Genomic DNA, 18,130 nt, shown 5'->3' with positions numbered 1-18,130 from the left:
AATAAACCAGAACCTCATGAGTGACAAACTGGAGCCTGCATGCACATTTGCTTTCCTAAAGACAAATCTAAGCTTAAAACTGAAATTATGCAGCAAATATTACTGGTTCCTAGCACACATCTGAGGTTTTATTTATTGAATTAGACTGCATGTTCTTCGGCTGTGACATGTAACTGAAGCTAGGCAAAAAACCCAAAACAGCCTATCTAAGTTTGTGAGCAATTCCTGTGAAAAAGATCAGTTGTAAAACTGTTAATTTCCCTAACTGTTGTTAATAATGAATGATGTGTCTCCATTTTGGGAAGATCCTACCATGACTTTTCTTTTCTGAGCAAAGAAAATTTTGGTTAAATATTTCCACTGCACACTATTCCACACACCACAAATGTACATCTTCCAGGAAAATGTTTCATGTTCAAGAAATTAATTTCTCTGGAGATATGCTGAGTTAACATAACAATGAATCTCTTGAAATAAGTTGCCATCTTCTTTACGTTTCATTTTTGTAGCACAATAAAGGTTTCCATATAAACTTGTTCCAGAAATACAAAGAAAAACCAATAATTATGGCATAGTATTCTTGTAGCAAGTCCTGCATCTTTCCCCTAATAATTTTATATACCACTCCTTATGAAAACAGAGCACGGCATTCACTACAGAAGCAGGAGTTTCTTGGTCTTTGCCACAGACTTAGACTAGACTGCCTGCAACCACAGTTTCAATCCTCAGGGGCCCTGACTCAGAGGTTCTTCTTTCCAAAGTGGATGTACAGTGTATTAAGTCGGCCTCTTTCCTACAGATCCTTCAAAGGAAAACCCTGCCCTTATTTCAGCAAAAGCTTCTGAAGGACTACAAAGGATGTATCTTCAAATTATGGCTTCTCTGTGTATTCCCCAGTTTTAGGCACGCTACATAAACACTCTTTTGTGTCATCCTCTTCTAAATTTTAGCATAAAAAAGTGGCGCGTTCAGCAACAGGAAATTATTACAAAGTTACACGTGGAATCTAATTTCGCTCAAGATCATTAAACCTTTGGGTCTTGCAGAAAACTCATGTCTCCAGCCAGTGCTCATCAGTTCAAGTCCCCTACCCGCAGCATCGGTAGCAGATCTCAGCAGAGAGCGAGGAGACAAACCCCGAGCTGTGCATTACTCTGGTCCTGAAGAAGGGCTGCATGTGAAACCGGCCCCAAAGCATCCATCCCTAGCAGCTCCGGGCAGGAGGCAGGAGGCAGAGGAGAGCCGGCCGGCACGGCAGGACAAAGCCACCTAGTGGGGACCGCGCCTCCGTCGGCAAAAGCCTGACTTGGGCTGGTGCAACGCCGCCTTGTCTTAACTACATCATCCCTGCCGCAAAACGACTTCTGTTGGGCTAAACCGCAACTGCAGAGGAGTTTTGCTCTCTCAGCCACGTCAATCAGAGGTGGATGGAGGATGGGATTTGCAGGACCCCAAGGAAGATATTTCTGACGAGTCCTGAAAGAAGATTATTACTCAGCAGATATTCCTACAACCATTCTGAGGCATGATGAATAAAAGGCATCAACTATATGCTGGGGGTTGGGGAGGGCTGTTGGGGATCTTTTTATTATTATTATTATTATTTCCATAGCTAGTTTGGAAAGTGAGGTATCACCACAGCGTCTTCTCTTCCCTTTCCTCTTCAAAACCAGCCATCAAGAAACCCTGTGGTTTTGGCATATTCAAAGATGTTAGGGGCAGCACTGCAGTTTGGCACTGGACGTCAGATAGGAAAGGATCCCAGATAAGAAAAGGGAAGAAAAAACCCAAACAACAAAAAAACAAACCCACAATCCGAAACAGTTTGGCATGCGATACACTCCAAACAGATTATGGCTGAACTCTATGATCTACAGTTGGACTTGATGACTTCACAGATCTTTTCCAACACAAATTGTCCTATGATTCAATGAAATCTGGCATCAACCCATGCAAGTTAGAAAGAAAACATCTTACAGGAAAACTGAGAGCTTAGAGGAATTATGTCTAACCATGATGTCAGTTAGCACCCAGGGTAGGCCCTTGAATTCTAATTGTTTGAACAGCTTTAATATTTTCTAGATGTATATCCCTCCTCACAATTAGCTGGTTACAATGAATTTCTTAGAGAAACTGTGTCTCTGGAGAAATTTACATTAAACATGCTAAAGTACCTTCTTGACTCCTGTCAGACAATTTCAGCATCAAGTTCCTGCATCATACCACCAGATATACATAACTTGTCATGCACAAAAATTTCAGTACCTGACTAGAACAATAATTTCCTTACTTCATTCTGACAAAATGTGTGGATGAATGTGGGTTAAACATTTTATTTCTACATTTCCAAGAAAAAGAAACTAAGAAATTGTCAAGGAGTATAAACAAACCCTGTGTCACTGTCATTTATCCTTACAGAAAATCACACATGGTGATATTTATTTTCCACTGTCCAAAAACAGTGGTAATGTCTTAATGCTTGGCAGTCACAGTATCTGATCCCCTGCTGTGTTCCTTTCCCTTTGTCCTGCCAAAGCTGAAAATTTGAAAAATGGAACATCTTTTGAAACTGTTTTGGCTAATGGCTTGTTGATGAGGAGGAAGGAATCTGTCTTTAATACTAAGCAGTACTGAAATTCTTTTCAGTTTCATGCTTTATACGTTTAGCTTTAATTGTTATGTAATTGTACAAATAAAACCTTAAAAAATTCTCATAAATGCTATAAGGAATGGAAGCCACCCTGGATATACTATACCACGCCTGGAGTAAAAAGGCTACTGTGCATCTTTTCTTCTTCTGTGACTAACTTTTGTGTAATTCCATTTAAGGACCATCACTGTAGGCAGTGTATTCCTTTGCCTCAGAGGACAAGGGAAGGATTGCCTTCATATCAGATTGGGGAAAAAAATCAAGAATTCCAAGGCTTGCACACTACCCTGCCTCACAGCAGGATCAACAGCATCATCTCGGCTGAACTCTGAATACTGAAAATAGTGCAGAGCACAATGTGTCACACTGCACCAATCTGCTTAATAAGACATGGAAAAGAAATGGGGGGTTGAGAGTGAGAGCGTTGTGGCCCACTGACATCACCCGAGTCTCCAAACTGGGTGGTGGCCATTATGACCCACACTGGTGTGGGGAGTTCACATGAAAGGGATGCCATACAAGTGTGAACTTCCCAGAGGATGGCCACACAGGGTGATGAGGAGAGGTGTACTGTGCCCTTCCTCCAGTTTTGGCCTCAGAAAGCAGCTGAGTGTGAGTACAGTGCTTCACTGAGAACAGTTGAAATGGACAATTCCACTGTCTGTAATAGCATCAGTCAAGCCCTAAATCAAGTCAAGAAGAAGCAAGAAATGTGAGAAAATTGGAGGACTTGATGAAAATGGGAAAATAAAGGACATCAGCCAGAGCAGACTGTGTCTTGATAAAATCTAGAGATGTAGAAGGTAAAATCGGTGAGAATACTCCACTGTATTGCAGGCCCAGATACAGCCAAACACTTTGGAAGGAGATCAGTTTCTTACTTTATACCTTCAGATTCTATAGATAAGAAGGATTAAGGAAAGGAAGATGCAAGAAAAAGAAAATTAACCCATTTCCTAGTGGAGCTGTTTGGCATGGTTCTTATGGAAGGACTGCAATATGTTACTATTTATGTGCCTCCAGAAAAATGAACACAATGTAATGCCAATACTATAACTCTGTGTGAATACAGTTAAAAGTACTAAACCTAGGCAAAAGGACATACCATTGCCCCCAAAATGTAATTTAAACATGCACCAACATAAATACTACACTACTACTGCACGCTTTAAAGCAAATCTGAAAGGAAAAGCCTTTTGTCAGTGAAAACTAGGGTTTAACACAGTGTTTTCACCAGCAAACCAGCTGTAACAATAAATGAAAGAAGTACATTTTTTCCTCAGCAATAATATGCTTCAAAGGTGCAGTTAGACTGGATACCTGCAGTTTGCTGGTATTAAAGAAGGGTGGCCTCTGACCCTCTGCTTCATAATTCACCACAAGCATGCAGGTATCCAGTGTAAGTGGCCATCATTTCACATGGTATTACTCACTTGCAAGTATAAATCACTACGGCTGGCCCTGTATCCCTGTCTGGGCCCGGGTACCCAGCTAAGCAGGAGGGAGGGTGGGAAGAGACAGTACCCTTTCATTTCCTGAGGGCTGGAGCTTTCCAGGGAGGCACTGCCTCCCTCCAGTTTCCTCACAGATGAGCTGGTATCTACCTCCGTTCACCAAATTACTGGCAGTTTCTTTCAGACTGCCTCACTGGAGGCAGACTTTCCGGGGGACGAAACACAGATGCACTTTCCCGTCGGGTGCCTTCTTTTTATTTACTTTCTTATTCTAAATACTCTTTGCAGAGAGCGGGACCAAGCTCAGCCCGCTGACCCAAGGCTGTCACCGGGTCCCGGACGCTCGAGCCCCTCTCTCGCAGGGCTTGAAGCCTCTCGCAGTCCCTCGCCGTTCCCCCCGCGGTGCCGAGGAGGCGAGCGGAGCCCGGCCGGCGGCAGCGGCTCTGCTCCCGCACCAGCGCAGGAGCTGCCCCGCCGTCCGTGACTCCCGGCCGGGGCTCAGGCACACCGCGCCACAGCCCCTCTGCCGAACATGTTGCTCGAGAGCGAGCCTGGGCGCCCCGAAGTGGGTCAGGGGGCCCGTCCCGCCTGCAGAGAAGCTTTCGGGTTATTTTTAAGAGGCGAGTGGGGGGGCGGATTGAGGGAGGTGGGTTTGATTTTCCCTGTCTTCTACTATAGGTATGAATGAATTAAATTTCCGTGTCAGGTATGAGAAGGGTAGGAGAATATTGCGTGTAGATAAACCTTGCCACCGTCTGCCCCTGAGAGACCCCCATATACAATGTAGAGATGATGAATAGGCGCGAGGAGAGGAGATCGAAGTTCAGTCCGCACCGGCTCCACTCTCTCCTACAAAACTATAGGGCAATTAATTGTGGCTTGTCCCCTCATCCTTCATCTCCTGGTGGCACATATCGATGGAGATTACTGCTGATGGACCATTTTATCACCCTAAATAAACAGTCACCACCTCCCTAACCTCAATCTAATGTATGGCTATCTGCTATGTTTAAGGGTGCCGGGTAACTAATGATGTAAAATAGCTAAATCATACAGGTTACCAGCAGTCCAGCGGAAAAAAAAAAAAAAAAAAAAAAAAAAAGTCAGAATATTTTCCACACCGATCTACTTCACAGCATGTTATATATACACTGTCTCCCCATAAATTGAATGGGAAAAGGCGTGCAAAGTGCTTGGTCGCGTGACACTTCAGTTTTACACAGCGTATTTTTTACAGTGGCAGGTCGGTGCTTTCTGGTGGAGGTGGAGGAGTCTCAGAGTACTCAGTGCGGAAGCGTCTCCCAAGAAGAAAGGGGCAAGCCTCCAAGGGAACAAGCCGGTCCCACAGCCCCCGGACTCACCCTAGATCTCCTCCTGGCCACCCGAGCTCCCCTCCCCCAGCGCCCAGAAATACCCTTGTCCTTCCAGATTCAAGGCTGGGAAGCAAACGGTCCCCAGCCGCCTGACACATTATCAGGGCTTTAACATAATCCCCTTTACTTCCCTGGGAGTAAAGACTGCTGGGCTCTAATTAGGGTTTTGTCTCTTGATTGCTTTTTTTATTATTATTTTTCCCTAGCTAACCCCCTTTCAATTTAAAACAATTACATACAGACGCTTAACCCACAGCTCCTAGGCGGCCCTCGCCCCCCTCCCTCGCCCAAGACCGTGCCATATCCATTGATATTTGACGATCAAGGCGTGTGTCTACTGGGAAACCGCCGCCCATCCATCTTCCCGTGGCGGCCGCCCGGCGCCGGGCCGGGCCGGGCCGGGTGCTGGGGACCGGGGCCGGGCCGGGACAGCCTCGGCAGCCGATCGGGCTCCTCCAGAGGGCCCGGCCACCGCCCCTGCCCCGCCGCGGCCCCGCAGAGCGGCCGGGGCGTAGGAGAAGTCCGCCGGCGCCTCTCCAGAGCGTGTGGGACCTGCCGGGGAACGGGGACACGCGGGGTGCCCCGGAGAATAAGGGGATGCTCGGAATAGAGAGAGAGAGTAATGTCTGGGAAAGTAGGTGAGACTGGGCATTCGCTCGGTTGGTGGAGGAGGTACAGCTAAGATTAGAGACCGAGAAGCAGACGGAGGCCTGCTGGGCCGGGCAGAGGAGCAGATCGACGCCCCCGCTCCAGGGAGGGGATTAGTCCCTGCGGTCCGGTGTCTGTGCCGGGCTGGGCAGAGCCCTCCGGTCTCGGAGTCTCGGTGAAGCTGTTCGGAGATGGAAATGCAGCAAGCAAGTACAACTCAAACTAAAGTAGACGGCTCCTCATCTTACCCACTGCCCCCACCTCTTTCCCCTCAAACGGGCAGTGAGGGTGGGAGTGATACGAAACGGGGGCTGAAGGTGGGAGTCAAGGCGGCTGGAAATCCCGCCTGCCCACGGACCGCTAGCGTGACCCCGGCGGCGCTCGGGGAGCCGCGGAGGGGCAGCCAGGCCCGTGCCCTGCAGCTTGTTCCTGTGATCGTGTGAGGGCTTGGAGTGCGTGGCACGGCACAGTTGCGGCACTCCTTCAATGACAGTTTACTTTTTTCTTTATTTTTTTTAAGCACGAGTTGCCCAAAGCAACTGAGCTTGGTCCCAGAAGACTGAAACACTCCCGTTGAAATTTTCGCTCAGAGGCAACTAATAACCGCTGGAGCGAAAGCCGCCCAGTAAACAAGTAAATTATAAGAATGTTTAGATCTAACTGAAGAAAAACAAACAAACAAACAAAAAAAAAAGCGAGATGGCGCTGGCTGCCCCCTGACCGTCCTTCCGACGGCGACGGCTGCCCCGTCAGAGCCGGACGCAATTAACAAGCGTCCCTTCCGCAATCGACCTGTTTGCTTTCCCGAATCCACCTTTAATATCGCGCTCGGGAAGAAATTATTCAGTCTTCGCCTCCGACTCTGCGGGGTGCTGTTATTCCACTCACTCCTTAAAAATGTTCCCCCCCTAAACCGCTTTTTAATATTCCATTCTCCTTTTAAAACCTTTGCTCTTTAGATTTACAGAGCGGCTCCGAGAAGCAAAACATGTATTTTCTGAATGGTTCGGTTGTCCATTAGAAGTGCATTTCGGATTCCATTTTCTGCATGTAATTTATAAGATCACGTTTTCTTCACCCGAGAACACAAAATACACGAACAGGTTTCACTACAGGGTAAAACTAAGCATGAGGAAGTCGCTCAAAATAAAGTCGACATCCCATACAGAAAGCTCAGCAATGGTAAGAAGGCGGGAAAAATCTCCACCAAACTCCTACTCAACTTTCCTCCCGCACATATGCACAGCGCTGAAGACTGTGCTAGCATCCACGCAGTTTAATTAATACATTACAGGGTGTCATGGAAACTTTCAAAACAAGCTCCTCGTCTGAAATTTAACTAAACGAATCTGCGTTTTGCCTGGGCATGTGTTTCAGGATTGCTGGTTTGGGGTATCGTTTGTCTGTTCAACAGCCTTCCTTAAACAGACATTTGGGGAGTGGTGGTTGAGAAGGACAACAAAAATAAAGAGACTTAAGAAACCTTAGTATATAAGGGAGTATTGGGGGGGGGGGGGGAAGTCCATGGGCCAGAGCCATGTATTTTAAGAGGGAGAGATCCGTGTGCTCTGAATGTTAGTTATAAAACTGATGAACTAATGGGAGTTTGTATAGTTCTTTTCATCCCGTCAATGTCCTCGGGTGCATCATATTGATAGATACAGGGGGGAAAACGGCAGAACCAGTTTCTAAAATTACAAACCTCTCATCCATACAGATGTTTAATAATAGCGGTGCCCCCTCTCACCCCCCAAAAAACCAACCCAACTTTATAATTTGCAACAGGGATAAACTCTTTATAATCACCAAGTGCTAAATTAATTCTGACACTCAAGCAGACATTTCCTCCAGAAAATCGCCTTTTCTCTTTAAACGACCATGTAATGTTTTTCCGTGGGGGCGAAAACAAAAACCAGCGAGGTGTTAACGAAGTCTGAAAGGAAACGATACTCCGAGATAAGAAAGAGGAAAACTTTGCTCTAGACCATCTGATGAAAACTGCAACTTTTCCCCTGCTCAGAGGACTACTTGATTTCTGGGTATTCAGCGAAGCCTGAGTTTTCCAGGCAGGAATGGAGTGGGACATACAATGCGAAAAAAGACCAGCTTTGTAGCTAGTTGCCCTGAACCTTTGCTGAATCCATTCTCCTAAGCAGCCTTCTGAAAGAAATCTACCCCCACCACAGCCTTTCCGGTGAAGCGTGCCTTCCAGGGAAGGACCTGGGTTTCAGACAAGGAGAACTGCTACAGAAGATTTGCCGCCCGTCTCCTGAAACAACTGGTAACAACGCAAAAACTAAAGAAAGGGAAGGGAGAGACGGAGGATGCTCCTCGTGAAGTGAGAGCGGTGCAGGCACCAATTGCGGTCCCCCAGCCTGGAGCGTTCCCGGGCTGGCCCCGTGCGCGGAGAAGCGGAGGGTAAGGGGTGGACGAGTGTGAGAAGGGGCACGATACGTACGGTTGTTGGGGTCACTGGTGTGCTGGTTCAGGGGGATGATCTCCATGCGCTGCTGCCCGTACAGGTAGTAGTCCAGCTCCTCGGCCGTGCAGCGATAGCGGGCGGCGCCACGGTCGCCGCATTTGCCGCTGCCGGCTCCGCACAAATCCTTGCCCTGCAGGGAAGCGGGCGCTCCCCCGGCCGGGAGCTCCGAGCTCTGCAGCGGGCCGAAGACCGGGAGCTGGGTCACAGGCAGGGAGGTCAGACCAGCCAGAGAAGCGGCCGCGGCAGCGACGCAGGACGAGGTGGAGGAGGAAGACGGAGTGGACGAGGAAGAGGAGGAGGAGGCAGAGGAGGGGGAGGTGGGGCGCAGGCGGAGGCTGTCAGCCGGGGGCTCGGCTCTCTCGGGTGGCTGGAGCTGGGCGAGGGGCCCGCTGCTTTTGAGCTGGCTGCTCTGCGGGAAAAGCTGCTGCCAGTGCTGCAGATAGGCGGGATCCACCTTCAGGAACGCGGATCCGCCGGGGTCTCCGGGCTTCAGCATCTCTCTGCCTGTGGAGCGGGGAGGAAGGGGACAGAAGACTTGAGACCCCCGCCCCGCCCCGGCAGGGCCGCCCCGACCCCGCGGTCGGACACACGCTCGGACACACTGGGCCAAGCGTGGGCTCTGCGCCCGCGGCTGTGCGGGATCGGCGGCGGGACCCTGCACCCGTCGCTCCCCCTGCCCGTGGCCAGGCTCGTCAGGAGAAAACCTCGTCCCGAAAAGCCCAAGAACGAGAAACGTGGTGGTCGTGGCTACAAGGCTGTCCCCCGGTGTCGGCCCCAGAGCACGGGCAGGACGCGGGCGATGGCGGACAGCCCCTCACGCCGGCCCGTGTCCGGAGAGCACCCCCCGCCGCCCCGCAGGACTCACAGCTCACCACGTCCCCAGTGCACGCACTGTCTTCCCTTTTCACTCCTTTCCCTCTCTCCGCGGAAGCAATCGACTCTCCGCTGACAACAGGGAGGAGGAGGAGGAGGCGGAGGAAAGTTCAGTCACACGCACACACGCGCGGGTCTCTCTTCTCTCCGGCCGCTGCTGTTTTCCACTCGGGCGTTCACAGGCGGAGGGCGCGGGCCGGCAGTGCCCTGCCCCCCGGTGAAGGTGCCCCGCTGTGCCGGACAAGTCGGAGAGGCCCCGGCCCGGGTCTGCCTTACCTGAGCGGGGGAGCGCTGCTGCGCGGGCGGCGTGCAGAGGTGTCGGCTGCCCCAGGAGCCTTCGAGCCGGGCAACGGCCAGGAGCAAAGACTTCTCTGGTCTTTGTCCACGCGGGAGCGGGGTGATCCTCCTCTAGTTGCCGGGGACCGGCGGGCCGGCTAGCTGCGAGCCGCCGGGCTCCCTCTGCTGTGGCTGCGCATCGCAGTCGCGGCCGGGCGCTCGGCTCGGCTCTGGCAGGCTCTGGACGAGACACGTGGGTTTTACGACAGCGCAAAATACAAGTGTGTGTGGTGTGTACGAGGAGGGGAGGGATCGGGAAGTTACCAGCAAGTCTGGATGCAGAGCTCTTTTTTTGGCAACTTCCCCCACTTTGTTCCTTGCTCAACTTTTAAAGGTGCCCCTTTCTACCCTTCCCTCCTCCTTCCCTCCCTCCCACCCCCCCAGCCTTCTACCTCTCTCCCTCTCTCTCTCTCTCCAGTTTCCCTCCCTCTCTTTCTCTCTCCCTCTTTTCTCCCCCAGTTCCGAAGCACAATCGTCCCGAAAAGAGCTGGGCTTTTGGCTTTTCCCTTGACGGAGGGGAGTGGTGGTCCGGCGCTCTCCCGAGCGGGATCCGCGCAGCTGCGCCGACCCCAGAGCCGAGCTGCTGGAGCTCCGGACCCCGCCTCGCACACAGCCACCCTCCCGTTAGCCGTGCTCTTGTCTCACTTACTTTTTGCCTCTCGGGGGTTTGGGTGGATTTTAGACACTTACCCGACCTGTCCTGATACTGCCTCAGGTAGTTCTCTTAAGATGTATCCTGAATGACATGCCTTCCTTTCCCCTCGGCTACCTGAGACCAGTCCCAGCACAGAGGGAACCCACCGCCCCAGTTTCTCCTTCCTCAGAGCTCGCATCCTCGAGCACTAGCACGTCTCACTTCTGCTCTTTGTACTCGGTTACAGCGCACTGCAAGAAGTATGCCAGAGGGAGATGCAACCTGTGGCGAGAAACTTCTCATCTCTAGTGACTTTTCGTCCCCACTCTGCTTAGAAATTTGCGTTTCCCGCCCCGCTGCTCAGTTGTTGAGCTCACGTATCAGTGAGTATTTAACAGGTTTGGGGTTTTTTTTTCAGTTTCTTTCCTACACCGTATGAAAAACCAGACGAAAACTATAATCTCTTAGGAATATCGCACGTACATGGTACGCCTTGCATTTAGGACAAAATGCACTAACTTTACCTTACCGAAACATCTCTCTAGTGTCAGAAGAGCCCTCGTAGACAGGTGTTATGCTGACACCGAATGCACAATTGCCTACAAACATAACGTGTGAGCGTGTAAAATGTTTTCACCATTCTCCCCACACTGTTTCTAGTTTGTTTCTTTCCCACCCTTCATTCTCTCAGAGCCTGGGAAAGCTGCTGCTGTTTAGACTTTGTCTGTGTCTAAGGCAGGACATTTTAACACAAATTTGAACAGGGCTGGGGCAAAAATTGTTTTGACTGGAGTCATTTTGACAAGGTCATCCGTCATCTGCTGTATAGATTGATAACACCTAAATTAAAGGCAAACAGGAGTAGGAACACCCCCAGCACCCATTTTTAGGGATTATAAAGTTGGACATAAAAACCTTCTTTAAGTCTTTGATCAATTCCATTATGCAATATGTAATAATTTTCATCCCTCTAGCTCTATTAATCCTCTTTCTGAAGTTCTGCAGCGCTACCGCTCAGCTGGGAGACAGAGGTGCAGGCTGGGAGTCTGTTCGCACCGTCGCTGGCGGTCGGTGTTGGGTGCACTGACAGTGGGCGCGCTTGGTTTTCTCCGTTTTCATTCATTAATACAATGTTTCGTCCCTATCCAACTCCCTCCTGGTCACAGTTTTATTCCGCCCCATCCGACTATTTCTATTAGTATTTTTTTTTTTTTTTAACGTGCACATCTGTGCTATGGTTGTTTTCCTTAATGGATTTCTTTCTAAAACACTGAATTGCTTTTAGTGGTAGCAATCTCAAAAATTCGTTTTGCCCTAGAAAAATGTGATGAAGCAGAGGAAAGATCCTAACTAATGGACTTAAGTACATTGTCAATACCTGCATTTGCTTCGAGTTGTTAACAGAAGTATTCCATGAAGGTTCATATTCAGGAGTACTTCAATCTGTTGCTTTTGGAATTTTTTTAACAGACAGAAAAGTAGCGCTTTGAGCGACCAAGGTGGCAGAATAAAATTTATGGACTCCCTTGACACTCCGGGACACTGAGGAACCGGAGGCGAGGAAGAAAGGAGGCTCGCCGTGCTTGCCGGTCCTGGGGCCGTGCGGACGGCAGGGAGGGAGCGGGTCCCCTCAGCAGCCCGGGCCCGCGCCCCCGGCTCTGCCCGCTGGTCCGATCGGTCACTCACTCGGCCGGGGGCGGCGGGGGCCGACGGGCTCACTGCGCCTTGTCATTTGGCTTTTGTCCTTAGCTACAAGAAGCGCCGCTGCGCTGGGTCCACTCGACCCAGGGTGGGAATGGAGGAGAGCACACGCGGGGAATGTCGGTGAGCCGCGGGTCAGCGCCGGTGCCGAGCGGAGGGAGGGGAGAGCGGGGCTCTCTGAGCCGGCCCAGGGGAAAGGCAGCGGCGTGTCTCGCCAGGGCAGAGGACGGCTTCTCGCCCAGCCATCGCCGCTCCTTTGCTCCCTCGGGAAGAGCCGAGCAGGCAGATTCGCCAGCAGGGCTCCCAGCCCTGAACCTGCACCTCCCCGGGATGGCTTTAGCCAACCCTGACCTCTGGTCTCGCTTCCCCAGGCAGAGCGGTTTGTGCGCGTCCCTCCTGCCTCTCCCGAGTTGGTCTATTTGCTGGTGTTTCTTGGGTTTGCTTTTGTTGTGAGGTTTGGGTTTTCTTAAAATAATTTTTAAAATGATTTTATTTCTTTGCTTCTGGACGTAAAGATGAGAGGGAAAAAAGAAAAAAAGGCTTTAACTACTGCCATCTCCTTCCTCCTCTTTCAGACTTTTTCATTATTTAGAGGACGAGTGCTGAAACAAATCACATTGACTGTTTAGAAGGCGATCAAACCTTTATAAAAATCCATCGTCTACGAATCGATTGGTGAATATTTGCTAGGAATTTGTTCAAAAGAAATAAATAAGGAGGGTAAGTGTATTAAATGCAAAGGGGGAACACGGTGGTGTTTTTCTTCATTGATTAATGACCTCTAAAATAAAACAAGTGGGAAGAGGAGCCAAGATCGATAAATTAACTACCCAAATTCATCATTTTCCCTGCGATTTTTTTTTCCTTTTAGGGTGTTTGGTTGGGTTTTCTGGTTTGTGTTGGTGGTTTTTTATTATTATTATTATTATTATTTTTTGTTTGTTTGGTTAGTTTAGTTTTGTTTTGTAAACAACACTTAGGAAGAATGCCCTTCTCTTTGGAAACTCGAAGGCTTTATTCTAGGCTTGGGTTAGAAAAGGGAGCTAAACCCCTTTTAGCAAGGGATTGAATCGGGGACACCCTATCTGATTTCGTTTGACACACAATTAAAAAGTTTGCCTTTCATATTAATTAATTCTCCTGATCTGGGCAAGACAAAAAGACAAATGGTCGGTTACCTCTGACAGGAGTCCGATAAAGGATTCAGCAGCTTTCCTTCTTGCCCTAGGCATCTCCTCATTCCAGTTTTAAGGTCACGAGCGGCCGAGTTAATAATTCATTAATATAGACATTTATTCAGATGGGATTCACGGGGATTCGCGCTCTCCTACATCTCACCGTTCGGATTCCAGTTCCCCTCGAAGAGGAGGGGGAGGAGAAGGGATAGAGGACGGCTCTACACAATGGCTCTACACGGACCTGTCTCTACACACGTGTTTAAAACGTGGTGCTTGCTCCCAACACGAGCTGCGCCGGGGCAGACGAGCCCCGCTCAGGAGGGCGCCGCTCCCCAGGCCCAAGCAGAGGCCGAGGGCAGGGCGGCCTGGAGGCACCCGCCGCCTCCCGAGCCCTTCCTGAGCTGAAGCTACGCACTGCCCTCCCCCTTCTGCTTCCCCGGAATCAGCAAGCGGCCGAAGCGCGGCAAGAGTCCATGAAATTGCCCGAAAAAGCCGCTGGCAACGCGCCCCGGGGCCGGGCACGGGGTGCAGCCCAGAGAGAGAGGGGCTGTGCGGGAGCGGCAGCGACCGCGGAGCTGGGGGTGGCTGCGGGGGTGTCAGCGGGGGTGTCATCGGGGGTGTCATCAGGGGTGTCATCGGGGGTCACTGCCGAGGGTCGCTGCCGAGGGTGGCTCCCGGCGGACCCGCGGGCGATGCAGGGGCGGGGAGGCCCCCCGGGGGGGCGCCACGGGGGAAGTGCTGCCGCCACTGTCAGAGCCCCCGGACCCCGGGGTGTCCCTCCGAGCGGGTCGGGAGGGGCGCCCGGCCCCGCCGTGTGACACGGAGGGAGCAGGAGCCGCCGGTCCCCGGGGCGCCCGCGGGCTGAAGGGACTCCTCCAGGAAAGGGAACTGTGTCCCTTCCTTGGGAGCAGGTGGTAAGAGGCTATCCGAGGGGGTCTGCTGCGGGGAAGAAAGGAAAACACCTGGCCACGTGGAACCGGACAGCGACAGTTAAATGATTTGGCAATGGCCACGAGGCAGATGCCAGCCAGATCCATAATGACTTTCTGCCACTATTGACCTGATACGGATGTGAACCAGTGACCCTTGGGGCGAAATGAGCTATAGTCTATTACCAATTCCCCCAGCCACCAAATCCTCCTCACAGACAGATTCAAATATTTATGCCCGTCAACAAAACAAACTCTGCTCCTTAAGCAAGGCACACTGCATAAGGGATAAGAAAATGAATTCTCAGTTCTAAAGACCAACTGAAAATAAATCAAGTCATGGCATGAAGAAAGTTGCCATGACAAATTTGGCTTAATTTCATTCCTACTTTCACAAGGAACCCATCTGAAAACCCTCTCCATTTTTTGATGTTTTTGGAGTTGTTTGTTGGTTTTTTTTATTTTTTTAGTTGGTTTTGTTGTTTGCATGGTTTGTTTTGTGGTTTTTTTTTTGTTTTGGGTTTTTTTTGTTTTGTTTTGGTTTTTTTTTTTGCTTTGGTTTGCTTTGTTTGCTTGGGTTTTGGTTTTTTGTTATTGATGATGTTTTTTTCATTTTTAAACCCAAAGGCAGCATTTGATCTATAATGCAACACTTCTAGATGCTTTCCAGATAGGATTCTAGAACTTAAAATCTATTCTCTGGGTAATAACAGGATGAATTGGCAGAATACGTTAGTCACCTCCGACATCTTTAAGCCCAGCTTTCATGGTTTTTTGATGTTTGCAGTCTGAGTGTACACTCTTACTGAATGTACTTCATTCAACAATTTTTAAAAAAAGTGTAAGGGAGCAGTCTGAAAGGCAGATCTCCTTTAAAATCCCTGATGTCAAGCCTTCCAAAGCCAAGTGACTCAACATTTTGAATGCAACTCTGGGCGGCTACCTCAAGCAGCAAAACAGCCTAGAGAATTTACTTTATCTAAAAATATCTCTCAGAAATACAGAATCTATTAAATATGATTGTTAGCACGTGACATAGGAATGATAAGGTCTGGACAAAACTGCCATGATATTTGCTTAAATAAATTGAGATTTTGGGGTTTCTTTCCAATTTTGGTGCAGGATTATAATTGTGACTCAATGTTTTGAACAGAAAAAAACTCACATTCTCTGTTTTCCATTTAAGTACTTGTTCAAAATTTTTACTTTTGTAACAGATTTCTCCAGGCCTGAACTCAAGTAGTTTGTTTTGTTGGGGGGCTTTTTAGGGAGGGAGAGGGAATGGGGTTTTGGTTTGGTTTTTCTTGTCTTCTTCCATTGGGCTTTTTGCCTTTATAGATCACCACTGAAGCTATTGATGGGAAAAGTAAAAGACTGACAGTCCCAGGGAACAAGAGGTCAAAGCAGGGATTGTATCTTCCTTTGCTTACCATGTGGTAAAAGGCTGCAGGAACAATTATGAAATGTCTATCCTGTCAAAGTTCACTTCCGGTCTATGTCTGGAAGATGATCTTTTCCTTAAAAGACCTCATGTGAAACAAGCTTCAGCGACTCAGATTTTTGAATACCTTGTTCATTCTGACACCATTACTCAGGAATAGCTGTCTTATGGTAAACCATATTTTATAGTTTAATCCTAACCAGCAGCCACTTGCTCCTCCCCCACCAGTGGGATCAAGGAGAGAATGGGAAGGGTAAAAGACAGAAAATTAATATTTTGAGATAAAGACAGGTTAACAAGGAAAGCAAAAGCCATGCACACAAGCAAAGCAAAATAAGGAATTAATTCACTGATTCCCATGAGCAGTCATCTCCGGGAGAGCAGGACACATAAAGGTGACTTGGGAAGACAAACACCAACACTGCAAGAATGCATCATTTCTGCCTTCTTCCCCTCCCACTTTATGTACAGAGCATGATGTCAAATGGTCTGGAATATCCCTTTGGTCCCTTGGGGTCCCCTGTCCCAGCCATGTCTCCTCCCAGCCTCTCAGGCACCCCCAACTTCCTCTCCAGCATGGAAGTACAAACAGCAGAGAAGGCCTTGGCTCTGTGTAAGCGCTGCTCAGCAATAACAAAAACATCTCTGTGTTATCAGCCCTGTGCCCAGCACAAAAACACAGCCCCATACCAGCCACTGTAAAGAATATTACCCCAACCAAACCCAGAACACTGGTAAAGTTTTGTGTGTAGAGAAGGAACTGGGGTAAGGAGAGGGTAATAGTCCTGGAAGAGCTGCTAATGAGTACCATGGTATGTACCATGCATACTATGAAAAATGTCTGGCCACAGCTTTAGCACCAAGTAGAAAATTTTAGCTGCTACAACATAATTGCTAAATAGCACCTCATGAGTAATGGAGTTTTCTAGGTAAACGGATAAAACTGGACATTATATGAAGACAAATTCTCAAGGAATATCTAAATCAAGAACTGAAATACCTAAGTAAGTACAGTGGAGCACTTGCCATTTCACCACAGTTGTTCTAGATCACTTTCCAATGCTTTACATGACGAATGTTTGTTTCAGTTCTTCATGTGGTCAAATATTTCCCATAAAGTTACCTAGAACTATAGAAGTCCAAAACTGAATCCAGAGATATAGATATTAAAAAATAAATTACACAGATAAAACATCTGGCTTTTCAATAAAGAGGAAGCATACTGAAGCTGGCAGTTTTCTGCAGCAAGATTTATATTCTGGCATTCTCTAGTGTGAATTATTAAAAGCAGGGAGCCAAAAGTAAAACAGCTGATGTAGGAAATAAAGAGAATCACTACACACTTAAGGTGCTGCTTAAGTACCTCATCTTCCCTTATGACTAACAAGAATCAGTTTTTCTAGATTCCTGTTTGGCTTCTGACAACTTCTGGCCTTGTTATTTCACCTTGTGCACCTGAACTAAATCTACACTGGGAGCTAAGCTCTTGATAATAAAAAACAAGTAGGCTTTCTATAGCCTGTCACAGGTACTTAGGCTCCATCCAGCTGAACCGATATTATAAAAATAGATAACCCTAAAAGCCAAAGCTCTAGAGACACATGATTTTGTGAGCTATTCCACATTTTGGCTGGAAAAGTTTAGGTATTCTGCTACACTGGCAGTGCAAGTACAGATTTGGGGTTTATAAAGAAAAGAAAGAATAGACTGAAAAGAAATACTTTCGTTGCTAAGTTCAGTACATTGACATTGTCATCAAACGTGGAATAGCTGTTAAGTCCAAAAAGTTTAAAAAGAAATAATTTCTTTCTATTGTATACCATAAGAGCTCTACCCTCTTCTTCTTCCCCTGAAAATACCCAATAACAATCTCAGAGCTTTCAGTAGAAAAGACAGGAAGAAAAAAACATAAAACTTCAGAATGCAATGCACCATAGGTAAAGAAATGGAAACACAAATGTTGCTATGGACCTCTGCACTGAGATAAGAGGTGGTCAAGTGGAGATCAAAGGATCTTAGGAAGTGAATATCACACAGACAACAGAGGAAATAAAAATAACAAAGTGTAATGGTCAGGTTATATATACATAAAAAACCCTGACCAGTTAAAGCCATAAACCCTCTAAGACATTAACCACATCAGTGCGCTTTTATCAATTCCTGATATTTGAAAGAAAGACAAACACAAGTAATTTATCAGAACATGATTTTGTATCAAGAAAAAAATAGAAAAAGCCCTGATGCAAAGCACCCCATGGTGGAATATAGAGATCCAATGAAAAAAGATAAAGAAGGTGAGAGTCAGCCTATAGCAGCTCACCTTGGGATCAGGCAATGCCTGTCCTGGAATTTTGGGGTAACCACTGAGGAAAATGAAGGGCTAAGAATCAAACAACGAGCAATAAAATTCCATCTAACTTCTTGACAGCAA

The 18,130-nt window shown here is 48.2% G+C and overlaps 1 protein-coding gene across 1 annotated transcript in view; it reads right to left on the bottom strand.

Moving 5' to 3' along the window:
* Positions 1–9,820, bottom strand: part of PRDM6 (PR/SET domain 6) — a 75,872-nt gene extending 66,052 nt beyond the window's left edge. Inside the window, exons 1-2 of the mRNA XM_005528117.3 lie at positions 9,757–9,820; positions 8,584–9,111 (exon numbers count right to left, since the gene is read on the bottom strand). Coding sequence (XP_005528174.2) covers positions 8,584–9,103 — 520 coding nt within the window. The 5' untranslated portion in view covers positions 9,104–9,111; positions 9,757–9,820. The remainder of the gene's footprint in view (positions 1–8,583; positions 9,112–9,756) is intronic.
* Between the last annotated feature and the right edge of the window lie 8,310 nt (positions 9,821–18,130).

Source organism: Pseudopodoces humilis, chromosome 4 (genome assembly GCF_049639895.1).
Source record: "Pseudopodoces humilis isolate 2021_Gansu_Grassland_sample_001 chromosome 4, ASM4963989v1, whole genome shotgun sequence".
NCBI classification, from domain to species: Eukaryota; Metazoa; Chordata; class Aves; order Passeriformes; family Paridae; genus Pseudopodoces; species Pseudopodoces humilis.
This window is presented reverse-complemented; position numbering and strand designations above follow the sequence as displayed.